The following is a 16580-nucleotide window of genomic DNA, read 5'->3' on the forward strand; positions in this document are numbered from 1 at the left end:
CAGATTGTCTAATGATGCCTGAAGCTTCTCAAGGCATTTATGCGGTTAATTACAAAATAAAGAAAATGAATCAACTTAGGACACCATATGGTTTCATGTTGGGGAATTGACAGAGTTATAAAATTGGTTTTTGAGGTTTATTTATTTGATCAGTGTTTTTCATAGTTCAATGACAAGAAGCCTTTCTAAGATAAGAATGGAATTTTAGGATGAAAGGCTATTGCAAAGAGGAGATATGATTTCTGGACCCAGGATGTGATGCCCCACAGCCTTGGTAGGCGGACCCAAGCGGTGGCACCAAGAAAAGACAAGAGCCCTGGCTGTCCAGCTGTAATGCTGCTGTTTCCTCCTCTAAGATATAGTCGGGCTTTGTGTTGGGTCTACGGTCTCTCTTGCACCCTCAAAATCCTTTCAAATTTAAAGAATACATTGTTTTAAATTATTAAAGATGTCTGCCAGAAAGCTCGAGAGGCAGTGGGATGCTCACTGGGGTCTCACAGTTAACACCAAAGGCCACCCCAAGTGATAATACCACAATCAACAGGCTAGAAAACAGTGAGCAAGGGTCAGATGAACAGCCATGTGGGCCATCACTGATGGCTTCTGAAAAATGTCTTACTAAGTGCAGGTTCCATCCTGCTTTGGAGAACAAGTGGTCTGCAGTCTAACTGTTTACGTTTCTTTCCCTGTGCTTCTGATGCTACTCCACTTGAGCTGCTGGACAGCTTTCTGCGTCTGCCCAAATCAAGTGTCAAGTCGTGGAACTAGGCAACTTTCAGTTTTAGAAATCTGGCTGACTTTGAAAATAATTCCATTTTCTATGTAGAACTGTGAAAATGTAAACTTTTTGACTTATATTAGGCTCAGAGAACAGGCTTCTCCCCATTGTTTACTTTCTTTTGTTTGTTGTTTGTTGGAGACAGACTCTCTTGTAGCCCAGGCTGGTCTTCACCTCGCTGTGTAGTTGATAATGACCTTGAACTCAGAAGCTCCCTCTTCCTACCCGCTTCCAAGTGCTAGGATCTCAAGCATGTCCCACTGGGTCTGGGTTTTCTTTTTTCTTCATTATAAAATCTGTTGTGAAACAGTGTTCTTAACACTTTTAAGAAAACAGGTAAACTTACATATGGTAATTGAGCACTGATCTTTAGTATTGGATTCTAGTGTTTTACAGAGTTATTTTTCATTATTAAATTGACACCCTGTTAATAAACTACATAAGTAAGCTATTATATGGTATTGGTAAGATAGATTTAATAATGGTTTCTCCACTCATAAAGTACATAAGAGTCTATATTGATTTGAGTTGCCACACTGTACATAACTGCACCTAGACCTATACCAGCATGGCATGTTTTTTTTTACAGATAATACCAAAATATTCATGCTGATAGTTTTTTTTGAATTCTTTTTTTTTTTTTTTTTGTATATCCTCTCCTTGAGTATCTTATACTTAGCTTGTCTTGCCTCCCTTTCTTCTGAATTATTTTCTTAAATTGCCTACTCAGGTAGACAATTACTTGGTCAGAGAATCTAAATATTCGAGTTATTTTGTAACTACTTCTCTATGATTTTTGGTGTAGAAATCCCAGTCTTTATCATCCTGCTGTGGGCTGGGTCTGCAACAGTAACAGTGAGGCAGTGGCAGGCAGGTGTGCTGTGATGACAGTAACCTCACAAGATGTCGTTAGCAATGAGGTTGACATGTCCTCTGTGGTGTCCAGTGATTTGGTGATACCGCTGTGAAGATGATTAATTTTCACTTACATTTTTAAATTCTATTTTATTGACATTATAATGTAAGTACATCATTCTACCTTCCCTTTCTTCCTTCCAGTCCTTCCCATGTTCCTCCTCTTGTTCTCTCTTAAATTCATGGCCTTGTTGTGAATGTGTATATGTATGCATGTGTGTGTTTCTAAACATGTAAATACAACCTGCTCAGTGCATATAATGTTACTTGTATGTATATATACATATACATGTACACACATATACAATGTATGTTAGTTTTTAATCTTTAAAAATTATTTTATGTGTTGGGTGTTTTGGCTGCATGTATGTCTATGCAACATGTGTATGACTGTTGCCCAGAGTCTAAAAGAGGGTGTCAGATCTCAAGAAACTGGAGTTATAAACAGTTATTAGGTATCATGTGAGTTCTGGGGATTGAACTGAGATCCTCTGGAAGAGTAGCCTGTATTTTTAACCCCTAAATCTCTCTAGCTCTATTTTTTTTGAGGTAAGATCTCACTGCATGATCCTGATTGACCTTAGAGATCAGTCAGCCTCTGCCTCCTGGGTGCTGAGATTAAAGGCACCCATCACCATACACCAATCACTTAAATTTTTGTTGTTGTTATTGTTTGTTTTTTGAGACATGGACTCTCTACAAAGCTCTGGCTATCCTGGAACTCACTAGGTAGACCAGGTTGGCCTGGAACTCACAGAGATCTACCTGCCTCTGCCTCCAGAGTGCTGGGATTAAATTTTAAAATGCGTGCGTGCGTGCGTGCGTGCGTGCGTGTGTGTGTGTGTGTGTGTGTGTGTATTCCTCAGCAGAGTTTCAGAAGGTGAGTGATGCAGAAATTTGCATTTTATGTACCATACATTAACTTATACTTTATAACTGTGAGTATGGTAAGACAGAAAAGGAACTAAACTCAAGTTCCAAGTTATGAGCAGAAAATGGTCTGTACTTTCATAATAGGAGCTGTGTTAGAGTGTAATCACATTAAACTTAGGCAATGTTTTCTGAAAGAAGGAGGCATGGAAAAACAACTTCATAGGGAAATGGTTTACTCGACAAAGTGCCTGCTGTACATACGTGAAACTTCAGGTCAGATTCTCAGAACCTGTGTAAAAAAACTAGTAGTGGCAGGACATGTCTGTAACCCTAACCCTTGGGGGACAGGAGCAAGTGGATCCCCAGAGGTGGCTGGCCAGTCTGTTATGCCAATTGGCAATTGCCAGGTTTAGTGAGAGACTCTGTCTCAAAAACAAACAAATAAATAAGGTGCAGAGTATATAGAGGGGGGCCTCTGACTTCTACTTTTGACCTACACGTGCGTATACCCACAAGGACATGTGTGCACATATAAAAACATACCACATATACACTATATGTGGACTTGCGTGTGTGCATCTTCACACACACCCACACACAATCTATAAAAATTCAAAAGAAAAAAGTCAAGAGTTAGATAAAGGGAAGATTGTGCCAAGACTATTAAAGAGTAGAAATTAAGGTTATTTTTGCTGGGTTGGACCTTATTCACTAATTAACATTGGGAATTAATTTTGGAAGTCTGGGCCAAGCTCTCTGTCTCAAACCAACTCTGTAGACCCCCCTCACATATCAAGCAGTGCACATGTGATTTTTCATCCTCTGAAATGCTCCATTTGTGCAAAGCAAGTCTTTAGTAAGTCTCATCTCTTTCTCCTTGATATTGTTAGGAACCTTCTGTCTCAGTTACAGAGGTAATGAAAACTTAGTGTCATTTCCAAAGACACTGCACTGGCTGGGGACAGTGGACTAAGTAAATGGAAGATGAGCAGCTAGTGGAGGTGTTTACCTGCATCTGGTGCCCGTTGTGTGGTTAGTGTTGTAGCAGATCTACACTGTGGTTCTGTTTCAGTACCCTTCATGCCAAGTTTTATGTAGCTACCAGATATGGAATTATACCCTCACAGTTCAGATGTTTTCCATTTCACTTAAGGGATACAGAATCCTTTATGTGAGGATGAGTGTGGAATTACAGACTTGTCATTTGCATTTGAAGTCAATGGTAGGCTATGCCTCTGAACCCTGGATGTAAGCATAAGGTTTTTTCATTGTCTGTTCTACCATCTTCTCTTTCTAATCTGGTTATCTATCATCTGTCCCAGGGCCTTTAACCTTGAGGCAGAAGGTGGAACAGGAGTGGAAGGTGTTGTTTCAATTAGTATACAGATATAATTTATTCAAAAATATTCAAATCTGTGTAAATATATAAAGTAATGTAAAAGTGTTTCTCTCTTCTCAAATCAGCTCTCTCAGCTCCCTTTCTACTGTAGAAATTATTCAGCAACTTGAGGTTTTCTTTTTCTTTTTCCTTTTGTTCTCTTGAGACAAAGTCTCACTCTATAGCCTAGGCTGGCTTTGAACACAAGATTACCCTGTTTCAAGCTCCATCATTGTCTTAATGTTTCCATTGCTGTGATAAAATCATGACCAAGAGCCATTTGGGGGAGGAAAGGATTCATTTCAGCTTACATTGCCACATCACAGCCTATTCTAAGACAGTAGGTCAGAAATTCGAGGCAGGCCAGCAACCAGGAGAACAGAGGTGAAGCAGAGGCCATGGAGGGATACTGTGGACTAGCTTGTCCCTCATAGCCTGCTCATCCTGCTTTCATGTGTAACACAGAAAGACCTTTTAGAGTAACACTATCCACAATGGCCTTTGCCCTACCACATCGATCATTAATGAAAAAACTGCCCACAGGTTTGCCTACAGGCCAGTTTTATGGAGGCATTCTCTCAGGGTAGGTTCTAGTTTGTGTCAAGTTGGAAACACACTAGCCAGCACACATGAGTGAGTGCTGGGGTGAGAGGCATATGCTACCATGCCCACCTTTGCAAGTCAAGTCTTGAAATATACCTCCTGTTTTTCAGTATATGTCAGCTTAGATTAGATCTAATTTATCATTTTCACTCCTTAATTTTTCATTTTGAGAGACCTGTCTTATTCCTAGTAATGCAATTTCTGAGATCAGTTAGAACCCTCTATACCGTGTATGGCCAAGTTTAGGATTTATGCCTTCCACAGATGTTTGCTATATATGCCTTTGAGTAATAAGCAATATATGTTTCAGACTTACACAACTTAAGTGAACCTTTTATTAAATTTTAATATCACTACTCACCAGCAGGTGCTTCCACTTGGTTTCAGTTTGTCAGACTTTCGATACCAGCTGTCTTCTGACTGTCCCTTCTTCCTATGCCTTGGACCACAGCCCTTTCCCATCAGTGTTGTTGTTTGTTTGGCTTACCTCTTACAAACAGCGAGTAACTTGACTTGTTTACTGTTTCAGTGTGGTGCCTGCATTCCACGTAATTCACAATTACTGTGCCACGGCTGTGCTTGGCTTCTTTTTCGCCTCTACTGTGCCTCTTTTGTTATTTTTACTATCTTCCTCTATTTTAATTGTTATTTTTGTTCTGCCTTACTTTCCTGCCTTCCCCCTTGTAAAAACATAGTTGTGTTTTTTGTTTCTCCACAGGAGAACGCTCTCATCCTGTCCCAAAGGTTTGCAAACAAGCTGTTCTATTGTATTATTTCAGTGGTTTGCTTTTGACTCTAGTAGACATGCCTAAACTTGACTTTCCGTTATCTGACTGAGGACTTCATTTTTTCACTGATGTCATTTCAGAGGTGTAGAATGCTCTCATGTCCCAGGCTTTTGGAATCGTCTAGGATTGTAGTTGCCCATTTTTACAATGTTTATCATATCATGCAGAAATAATTATTTAGGCTTAATTACATGACTTAATTACGTTTTTCTGCATTCCTCTGTGTCTTCCATGTCATTGTCTCCCTTTCTGGGTTTATTGTTCATTTGCTGAGCTAGGGCCTCAAATGATTGTTTCATAGTCTGTTAGAAGTAAACTTCTGAACATATATTTTTCCTGAGTGTCCTTTTCTTCTCACTACAAAATTTATTTAAATGAAAATGTTGTCTCAAACATTGTGTACCCTAAAAGTTAGCTTTCTTTTAACTTGCTGGGACCAAGTTATTGAGGAATCTCTGACAGATATGATTATTGAGATCTCTCTCTCTGTCTCTCTCTCTCTCTGTCTCTGTCTCTCTTTCTTTTTTAAAGAAGGTATTACTGTGTAGCCTTGGCTGGTCTGGATTCTGCTATATAGACCAGGGTGGTCTTCAACTCAGAGAACCACCTGCCTCTGCCTCCTGAGTGCTGGTATTAAAGAGATATACCACCATTGCCAGTGATTATTAAGCTTTTCATAATCACCATTTCCTCCTCAACCTTAGGTAACTATAAGCCTTTTTTCCCCTGGACCTTTTATAATCCCCACTATATATATAATCTATGTTTGATATCTGTGTCTTATTCTCAGTACTCAGTTAATTCATATTGACTCCACTCTCTAGAAAGATTCACACGCACGCAGTTAATCATGTCCTGGTGCCCCTCATCATGTCTAGCTTGCATTATTTCAAAACACCTCCCATTGTCACCTGGGTCTCTGAACATCTACCCTTCGCCCTTTAAACTGGTCCCATGATGCCTAAATAGCCATTAGACCAATCTTTTTAAACTTTCAAAACAAAACAGAACATCTTCTATGGCTTCCCATCATACTCTGAGGGAAAGCTAGATTGTTCTGTAACGGGCTGCAAAATTTGGATGTGTGGATCTATCACCAGGCAAGCCCCAACCCCTAGGCTCTCAAGCCTCATTAATAGTCTTCTGTGGGTTTCACCAGGAAATTAATATGTATGCTCACTCTGACAACCCGATTTTATGTCTTTCTTTTTCAAAGAAACTATTCCTCGACCTAATGGTCTGGCCTGCCAGAAGAGACATTAGGGTTAATTGGATGTCTAGGAACTGTTGGCTGCCTAATGTTGTATAATTTGTTCTATGTATAGTGATAGACAGGATCAGAAAATGGGGACACTAGATCGTTAAATCCAGGTCTAGTTTCAGAGACTCGAGTTTCTGTGTCCATAGGTGGTTTGGGAGAGCTATTGATCTGGTTACAAGTTGCCTGTAGTTCTAACATCTGTGTTTTTATGTTGAAAACAAGGCTACACAGCATCTAGTTTATATGAGTGTTTTGGAGATAAAATAGACACAGCACCTGCTGTATGGAGAATCTCTGCCTTTTATTTCCATTCTTGCTTTGCACTTTCCCTCACAGCACTTCTTTCTGGCATTTGCTGTAGCGCAGTTAGTTTCTACAATAGGAAATTAAGTCAGTGTCCGGTACATGGCAGGCAACATATGGATTAGATTTAAGTGACTAATGGGAATGCTGTTGTCTGGGTAGATCTCTAAGGACATGGTGGATACTATGGTAGGAAGGCAGGAGTGGTAGCTGCTTCCCATCCCTGAAGATCACTGGGGATCTATATCAGAATGTGGGAGGGACTTTATTACCACGGCAGTCTCTTCCATTTCAAACTCTGAAAGTCTGATCACCTCTAAAGCATCTTTTCCTTGTTTCGATCACATGATTCATGGCAGCTGTTCTGTTTCACATGTAGATTTCTTGTGCAGATATTACCTTCAATGACTTAGTATCTTGTAGACAAGTTAAATGTCCCCCAATAAGTAGGACATTGGGTGAAAGAACTGACCGTAAGAGAAGAAAAAAAGGCTTGTGGAATTGGCTGTCCTTGATAAAGGCCTGCCTCATTCTTAGAACCCACCATGGCTGAGGGACTCAGGCAACTGAAGAATTCCAACCACCAGCTTCCGGACTGGTGACATAATACAGAGAAACAGAGTGGTGACTTTGTCATGTTTTGAAATTAGGTGGCACAAAACTGTCAGCAGTTTTTAAATTGACAATCATTGGGCAGCATTCCATAACGACTCTAGTTTATATCTTTTTTCTTTTCTTTTCTTTTCTTTTCTTTTTTTTTCTTTTTGGTTTTTCGAGACAGGGTTTCTCTGTGTAGCTTTGCGCCTTTTTCCTGGAACTCACTTGGTAGCCCAGGCTGGCCTCGAACTCACAGAGATCCGCCTGGCTCTGCCTCCCGAGTGCTGGGATTAAAGGCGTGCGCCCGGCCTCTAGTTTACATCTTAACCAGGCTGGCTGGAATAGATCTCAGCTCCAGCTCTAACGTGCTGCCCGCCACCCTGTGGCGATCTCAAGAGAAGCGCTTTCATCACCCCATGGAGCTTAGGACTTTTCTTTGAAACTACCTCTTGCCATTGACATTTCTCTTAGGTATAATCTGCCCTACCATTATATTTGGTAAGTCTGTTCAAAGTTCAGAATTTGCACTAGTTAAAAATATTCATGGAGCTTTTTGTGTTCGTGATAATATACACTTTGTTAATGTCAAGTATAACAACTTGTCTGAGACTTTATGGGAACACAGTTTTGGTTGTGATATATAACTATTTTATACATAACAGATGGCAGCTCTGAGGTACTGTAAAAGGACTTAGCTTAGTTCCTGGAATTCAGAGTCCATGTCCCAGCCAGGGACTGTATAAGGTATCTTAGTCTATTTTCTGTTGCCATGACAGAATACATATTGCTGTGTTATTTATTTGGAATAGGTTTACTGAATTTATGGTTCTGGAAGCTGGGGGATCTAAGATTGTGGGCCCATATCTAGTAAAGGTCTTCTTTCTGTTGGGATCCTTCTACTGTGTCCCAAAACATCAGATGATACCACAGTGAGAGAGACAGAGATAAAGGTGTTTTTATAACAGGCCTACTCTACAGAAAACCATTAGCCTATTAAGCCATTCATATATGAACATATGAATGGATTTATGATGACCCAGTCATCTCTTATAGATCCCATGATGTCACACTTCTTAAGGCCACTCAATGAACTTTAAATTTTAGTGTGAATTTTTATGGGGCCATTCATACTGTAGCACAGGGGTAGCTTAGTTGATGCCCTGGATGGGAGTCTTTTGTTTGGTTTCCTTTGTGGCTCTATGTAGGGACTAGCTTTCTCAGCTAACGTTCTATTTCTAAACACCTGTGAGTCCGTTCTCCTCTCTCATGTTCCTCTGCTTTACATATCACCTGCCAGCCAGGTCTACTAGGTAGTGACTTCCAAACTTCATAGAGGGAAGGAATCTGGGGGCAGCCTTAAAGAGCTCACATTCTCAAACTCCAGTCCCAGGGGATCTGAATCAGTAGGTAAAGGTGAGACCTGGCTGTAACCCCTCACTCTCTTATCTGTGCCCTTCTCCTGTTCTTATTACCTTTGGGCAGCTCTGCTGTGCCAGCAGACACAGCAGACCCTAGAAGCCAAATGGTAGACACACTCAAGTCTAAGCAGAGATAAGAACATTGGTTCTAATCTGCCCCTCCCCCACTTCATTCCCCTGACTCCACAACCTTAAAATGGCTTTCTCTTTACTCCTGTTTGTCACATGACTCTGTGTGGGGAGGGTGGGAGATGGAGAGAGCGGCTCTCTTCCGTTTCTTATCAGAGTCAATTAAATAGAAAATGAAAAGGGAAAACACACAGCGATACAGATATGGAGTCCCCTGGCAAAGCATGAGGAGACAGAAAGGAAGGACAGCTATGTAGAAATGAGACAAGAAAAGCCCCTGAAGATAGATGCAAAGTGGGTCCTTACAAATGGAGAGCAACAGAGCAGTCCTTTGTCTTCTGAAGATATCCTGACGACTGGGCATTTGTATGTCAGCCCCTCAAGTGCATAGCCTTATTTATAATCTGATAGCATCACCACTGACAATGGTCTTCCAAGAAAAGACCTCGCCACATAGGGAATGCTCTGCGACTCATTCTGAATTAAGCAAGAGAAGCCATGAGTGGTCATTCATTCATACAGCCAACATTTATTTAAAGGATGAGGTCACTAGCCTCATGGAATTTACAGCCTGGTGGAGAGACACATATACAGGTGGAGACAGTTCTAAGTGTCAGCTGCTGTGACAGGAGGTACAGAAAAAGGGAAGCACAGAGGAGAGGGCCTTACCACTCTGGAGGTGAGCAAGGACTTCAGAGGAAGTGAGATTTCCAGGATGCATCTGGAGAGGTCTAAAGGAGCTAGCCAAGAGTGAACAGGAACAGCACATGCCATGGGCTGGAGATGAGATGGGGTGAGCCGTGTTTGAGAACTGAGAGTAGTTCTAAAGCGCCATCCAAGCTGGGAAGAGGTGAGGCTCCAGGGTGAGCTGGTCCAGAACATGAAAATCTTGGCGTCCTGTAGTTAGCCCTATTTTCTCTATACTGCAGACTTCAAAAATGAGAAGTATCACCACCATTCTGCTCGTCACAAGCAGGAGCTGAAGAAAACACAAGAGTAGAAAAGAGATAAGGCTGCACTGAGCCACAGAAGAGCTGGCTAATAAGGATGGCCCATGGCTGGCTTCTGGTAACTTGCGTTTCCAACACTGAATGAAATGAAACCTTTCATTTAACTGATCACGTTGCCTTGCTGCAGCTAGACTGTGCAAATGATTGGACTTTGCCAGTTAGTTTTAACTGCCAATTTGTCATAAACTAGGATCACCCGGGAAGAGAGTCTTAATTCCCAATTATCTATAACTGGTTGGCCTATGTACGTGTCTGGGGAGGACTGTCTTGATTGATAGTTGATGTAGGAAGACCCCGCTCATTGTGAGCAGCACCATTCCCTAGGCACAGAGTCTTGAAGTACACAAGAGAGGAAAAAGCTAGCAAGCAAGCAAGCAAAGACTCAGGCATTATATTCTCACTCTGATCTTGATAGTGGATGTGAAGCTTGAAGTCCCTACCATGGCCTCCCTGACATAATAAACTAACCTGGAATTATTAGCTGAAAAACTATCTTCCCTAAGTTGCCTTTTGTCAGGATCTGTCTCACAGCAACAGAAATGGAGCTGGGATAATGACTTATTCCAAAACCCACTTTCCTTCTGGCACTCTGGAACTTGGACACACTATAGGTAGCAGGTGCTTATGCTACCAGATCCCTCCAAACCCTGAACTTGTGTGCTGAGTCTTTCAGGAATTTCCCTCAGATGGGACACAGTGCGTACGTGCTGCATTTTCATAGCAGGGGACGATGGTGCTATGCGGACCTTTGTGAAAAGGAAATATTATGCTTCAGACATTGTGTTCCCAAAAGGCTCATGAATGGAATCATTGGTTTCCAGCATGAATTGGTATTTTGGGAGGTTGTGGAAGCTTTATGAATTGAAGCTTTCCTAGTAGAAGTAGATCATTATGAAGGGGTTCTTGGAGGCGTGTTATCTAGGCCTTGTCCCATTGAGCTCTCTGCTACCTGATCAGCCATGAAGTGAAAAGCCACACACTCTTCTGCCTCCATGATGCTCCTCCTAAGTGTTTGGGGTCAAGTGATCATGGAGTGACATTACTGGCATCAGGAGACCAAATAAATCCTTGCTCTTTTAAGTTATTTCTGTCAGATGTCTGATCATAGCAATAAAGAACTCATGTAAATGAAGAAAAATAGTAAGGAAGCCATCAAATGGCTTCCTCCAGACTCCTCTCTTTCCTCTCAGCACCTGTGTGTGTCCTCATTATAGATCTGTGATAAATCTTAATCATGAGTCCTTCCAGTGGGTTGTCTCACAGAGGGAGGTCTTGATGACCCCTGATAGGCATGGTATGGACATTTAGCTATATGTATTGAATTAATAAATGCAGCATCAACAGATAGAAGTGTTAGCTAGGCATAGTGATACATCTGTAATCCCAGTCCTAAGGAGGTTGAGGCAAGAAGATTACAGGACAAAAGTCATCCTAAGGACTGGAATGGTGGTGTATATGTTTAATCCTAGCACCTGGGAGGGCAGGCAGGAGGATCTCTGTGGGATTGAGGACAGCCTGGTCTACAGAGCAAGCACCAGGACTATACAGAGATTTTGTCTAAAAAAAAACAAAGTCATCCAGGAGCTCAAAACAAACAGAAGTATTACTGTTCCTATTGTTCATACATAATTTTTTTTTGTGTGTGTATATAGAAAGTGAACGGTATCTGTGTATACCAGAACTTGTTTAATCACTTTGAATTCTCACCATACTTCTCTAATTCATAAACTCTGTTCTAAATAATGCTGTTGTTTTTGCTATAGTGGGAATTGAACCAAGGACTTTGTGCACACCTAGCAAGCACACTCTACCACTGATTGGAATCTGCAGTCTCTCTGAATTACTCTTGACTTTAACCTTCAGATGACAATGGTGTGTCCATTTTGAGAAGTCTACAATTAAGGAGTTCCCAGCTTCTGGGCAATTGCAAATCACAATTCACAAAAGATTTCAGCAATGACAGGATACATTGAAATGTTTATAGCATTAGAAGAACTACTGTTTTTCTTTTCTTGACTAAGGGAAGAGATACTTAATTGCCTAACCCCTGGGTTACTAAATGAAACTGCATAATCATAGTGCAATACTGTAATGCATATAGCTTCTCTTGTTACATTAAAAGTGCATTAGTGATGACATACATGCATGATAATGCTTTAATAAAGAAACTCATTACTTCATATGCTAACTTAGAAGTAAATTAAAAAGTGCATTGACATTTATGACATTGCAGCCACATACTAGGTACTTTGACATAATTTATGTCAGAAAATTTGAACAATTGAAAGAAACTTCCTATCTTTTATTGAGCTTCAGATGGTGTCCAAAGGAAATTGTATCTTACCAGAAAAGCCTTGGGTTACTTAGGGCTTCACCTCAGTTTCCAGAGTCCCTTGAAGTTCTGCCCTTGGACTGAGAACCTGCTGAGCAGATCCTTCAGATAGACTCATAGCTCCATCTCATCATCTCCATCTGGACCAGGGAGAATGGCTCCCTCTTCTCTCTTTAACCTTGGAGCCTTTTCTGTGGTTTAGAAGCACAGCACGGCACCTCTTAAGCCGGGCTCAGTTTGCTTTTGTGTTTCTTGTCTAATTGGAGAATATTTACAGCTCACAAGTAGACTTTAATATTTAAGGTCTTCTAACAAGCTCAGTGTCTCAGAAGCTTCCCAGCAGCATGCAGTTTACCACAGGAGTTTTCTTCAGGCTGCTGACATTGTTTTTACTCCTGATTTGTTGTCTTGCTATTCTTCATTCTTCTCTTCTTTCACCCATCATGATAGTGTCCCCTTTCAGCTGACTGGAAGTACTTACTTTAATACTTGTTGTATATGGGGAATTCTGTTGTATATGTCCCTTTCATAATTCAGAAAGCTAGTGAGACATTTTTTTTTCATTGTATCTCTCTGTTCACAACTGCTTAGCAGAAATTCCTTTTGTTCGTGTGAGCCTACAATCACTTACGTTTGATCGGGAAGATTACATTGTTTAGTTGCTTGATTTTGTTCTTCTGGGTCACTTGCTGGGTCAGTTAATGTAAATATTTTCTGTGACTGGTATGTCTTCTTAGAATTAGTTAGTTGCCAACAAATTTGAAAAATTTGTTATCTATGTTTGCCTTCTGTTGAGAGACTTAATGCAGTGAGTGTTGTAAGATCTGCTGGTGTGGGCAGCATCCTTAGTTCTAGAAAGAAGTTTCTAGGAGCATCCAGATTTTAGGAGTAAGAACGAACCCCATAGGCTCCTATGTTTGAACATGCCCAGTTGGTAGAGCTGTGTGGGAAGGAGGGGGTGTGGCCTTGTTGGAGGCACTGTGTCACCGGGGCTGTGGACTTTGAGGTTTCAAAAGCCCAGGCCATCCCCTGCTTTTTGTTTGTGGTTTGAGATGTAAGCTCTTAGCTGCTAACTCCAGCCAACATGCCTGCTGCTTGGTGCCCTGCTGCCCTGCTGTGATAGACCTTTATCCCTCTGTCACCTCTTCCTTAGATCAGGTGCCTTGGTCAGAGTGTTTTATCACAACAACAGAGAAATAATGAAGACAACACTTAGTAGTAGAACATTTGATTGTTTTTCCTTCTCAGAGAGAAGTGTTCTCTCTACTCTGTGACCTTTGGCATTCTCTATTTCAGCCTTCCAGAGAGACGGTCTTTCAGAGCCTACACAGCTATTCTGTATTTTGATCCTCGGATGAGAATATTTATTCAAGCCAAAAGAGTTCAGACAAAGCACCTATATTATTCCCTTTACAAACCCAGGTAACATGTTTCCTTTTGATTATTTTCCCGGGGTTTTTACATATACAATTGATATAACTCCTTAAATTCTCAAGATGAAGGCATCAACTGGTGGTAAACATTTCACATTGCTCTCAGGAAAGACTGAACCATGCAGGGAATATGCGAAGTGTGATAAGGACCCTTAATAGGAATTGCTTATTCACTTTAGTGCGTTAGTTGTGATTGTTTCCATGCAGAGAACACAATTGGATGTGTTTTCTGTTTACGTAGTACATTTGAACTATTGAGCCTCATACGGTATTGTTACACATAATGGTGTTCTTCAGGATGAGTTTATATGATAGTGATACCATACGATTTTTACCACTTAATGGTGACAGTAGTGTCTTAGTGTTGTAAGTACACTCTATGGCTGATGACACAGTTCCCAGACTATAATACAGTATCCCTCTCATGAAGCAGTGCCTGACTTACATTTGTATATGGTATACATATAGAATGAGCAGACATAAAATACCTAACTCATTTATAATATATATGTATGGATTAAATGTTTTCTTCTTTTTAGTTATTTTTATTTTATCATTTTATGTGTATAGGTATTTTTCCTGCATGTGTGTCTATGTACCACTTGACTGCAGAACCCATTGGAGTCAGAAGAGGGCAGTGGATCCCTGGAACTAGAATTAGAGACAGTTGTAAGCTGCCATGTGGGTGCTGGGAATTGAACCAGCAACCTCTGGAAGAGCAGTCAGTGCTCTTCACCGCTTAGCCATTTCTCCAGCCCCTTATTTTTATATATTTTAATGTAAAAATTAAGCTTGAATTTTCATGATATGGAGTTGGTCTTGCCCACTTATTCATGCAGTTACAATGTTCCTTTCTTATTTCTGCTGTTTTTTTCTGGGTGGTCATTAATTTGTACAAGAGATTAGCCTAATCTGTGAGTCAGACTGTAGTGTACACAGGAGAGTGATTCTCACTTAAGGAACTTACCATCCACGGGGAGAAACAATGCTTGCGTGCTGGTTAAATATGTGCTGTTTACCTATATTATTTTCTGCAGTGATTCTTTGGGGGTTTGTTTTGTTTTAAATCACCATTATGTTAGAGATGTGCGCAAAAACGCAAATCTTCTGGCTCTGGGCTTTTTTTTTTTTTTTTTTTTTTTTTAAACAATCCAAATTTGGTGCTCTTTCCTCTTATATCACATTAACTTTTGATAAAAGACCTTCACCATCTATTATGTTGTCATGGTGTCATGAAAAATCAGCTTCTAGCCTGGGGCTTTAAAATTCCTCACAGAGATGTAATATTAAAAATACAGATCGTTTTTGATTCCATGCCCTTCCTAAACACCAGTGGATTTCTCACGAGCTTTAATTTTGGTTTCTGTTTATACTGAAGCTCATCTTTTGAAAGGAAAGTGTGCACAGGCTGAGACCATGTCAGGCTGTTCATTCCCTAGTAAATGTCAGACATGTTTCCTCTCCATCAGTCTCCGTCTTGTTGGAGGTACCAAGGAGCTCCCGGATTAATCAGCCCGTCTTTTTCAAATGATTCCTCTTAGTGAGTTGGGTGAAGAAAAAATGTCCAAACCATTAGAAGATGGTTTTGTTTCCATTTACTGAGGAAATTTCAGTAGGCTGAGTTTTAAACCTGAATCACTTTTGGGGAACAATTGCTGTTCCCATCCTGGCATGTTTGCATTCACCTTCCGAAGTGACATTCTTGGCTCCATACTGCCAGGAAGCAGCCGTTATGCACATGTGTGTCCCTGGGTGCCACTAGCCTCTTCTCCTTCATCATACTCTCTTCAGTATTTTCATTAGTAACTTGACTAAAAAAGCCAAGCGTGAATGCTTCTTAATTCATAGTTGACCCTGGCCTAGTGGAGATAGATCGTATAAGCAGTACCAGAAACAGGGTGTGAAGGGTTGGAGTTCAGTAAGCAAATATGAGATAAATAATTGGCAGATCAGCCTCTAGACTTTTAAAACTGTACTTTGTAAACACAGACCTGATAGGGATTTACATGAAAGAGTGGATTGGTGCTGTAATTGACCCAGAAGGCTGGTTTTATTTCGTAGTGTGTCATGGTTGCTAAATGTGGTTATGGAACTTAGCTGTAGAACAAAATAGTCACAGTACTTAATCAACTGTGTCTAGAGGGAGAAGTCCAGAATCAGATCCGTTGGGAGGGATGCATGCTGCTGAGATATATCTCTTTCATGGGGACTAGCTATCTGCCACAGACCATTGAGAGATCTGAGGATTTTCCCATGGAGGGGAGAGCACTCTGCAGAGTGCAGACATGAAAGGCTGCCATGTGATTGGTAAAGTTCTGGGAGGCAGACCTGGGATGGCTGGACAGAAGACAGAGCTAGTCCGGCATGATGCTGTCAGGCTGTTTTCACAATGAAGGGATGGATGCACACCCGACCTTTCCCCAATCACTGCTTTGTACTTGGGTATGCAGAGAGTCCTGTCAAGGAGCCCTTCCAGCTGCCTTGACTTCACCTTGCCCTTGAGGTGTAGGCAGAAGTGGATAATGTGAGAAAAACCCTAGCCACTGAGATAAGAGGCCTGAGCCAGGGCCTCCACCCATCCTGTGGCCTCAGATGGGGGACTAAGAAACTAAGAGCTAGGGGGAGTCCTTTCCCTGTCCTCCAGTGGATGGATGCATTACTCCAACTCTTTTCCTCTGAGATATCATTAGCAGGGAGTCGAGGGATACACAAAGAAGTACCAGCATGGTGGAGGCTTCCATTTCGGGAATGGAGATCTGAAC

The 16580-nt window shown here is 41.1% G+C and overlaps 1 protein-coding gene across 1 annotated transcript in view; it reads left to right on the forward strand.

The window, feature by feature from the left end:
* Morc1 (MORC family CW-type zinc finger 1) overlaps positions 1-16580 on the forward strand; it is a 167269-nt gene that overhangs the window by 34748 nt on the left and 115941 nt on the right. The window contains exon 9 of the mRNA XM_042259390.2: positions 13682-13807. Coding sequence (XP_042115324.1) covers positions 13682-13807 — 126 coding nt within the window. The remainder of the gene's footprint in view (positions 1-13681; positions 13808-16580) is intronic.

Source organism: Peromyscus maniculatus, chromosome 12 (genome assembly GCF_049852395.1).
Source record: "Peromyscus maniculatus bairdii isolate BWxNUB_F1_BW_parent chromosome 12, HU_Pman_BW_mat_3.1, whole genome shotgun sequence".
In the NCBI taxonomy this organism is placed as follows: Eukaryota; Metazoa; Chordata; class Mammalia; order Rodentia; family Cricetidae; genus Peromyscus; species Peromyscus maniculatus.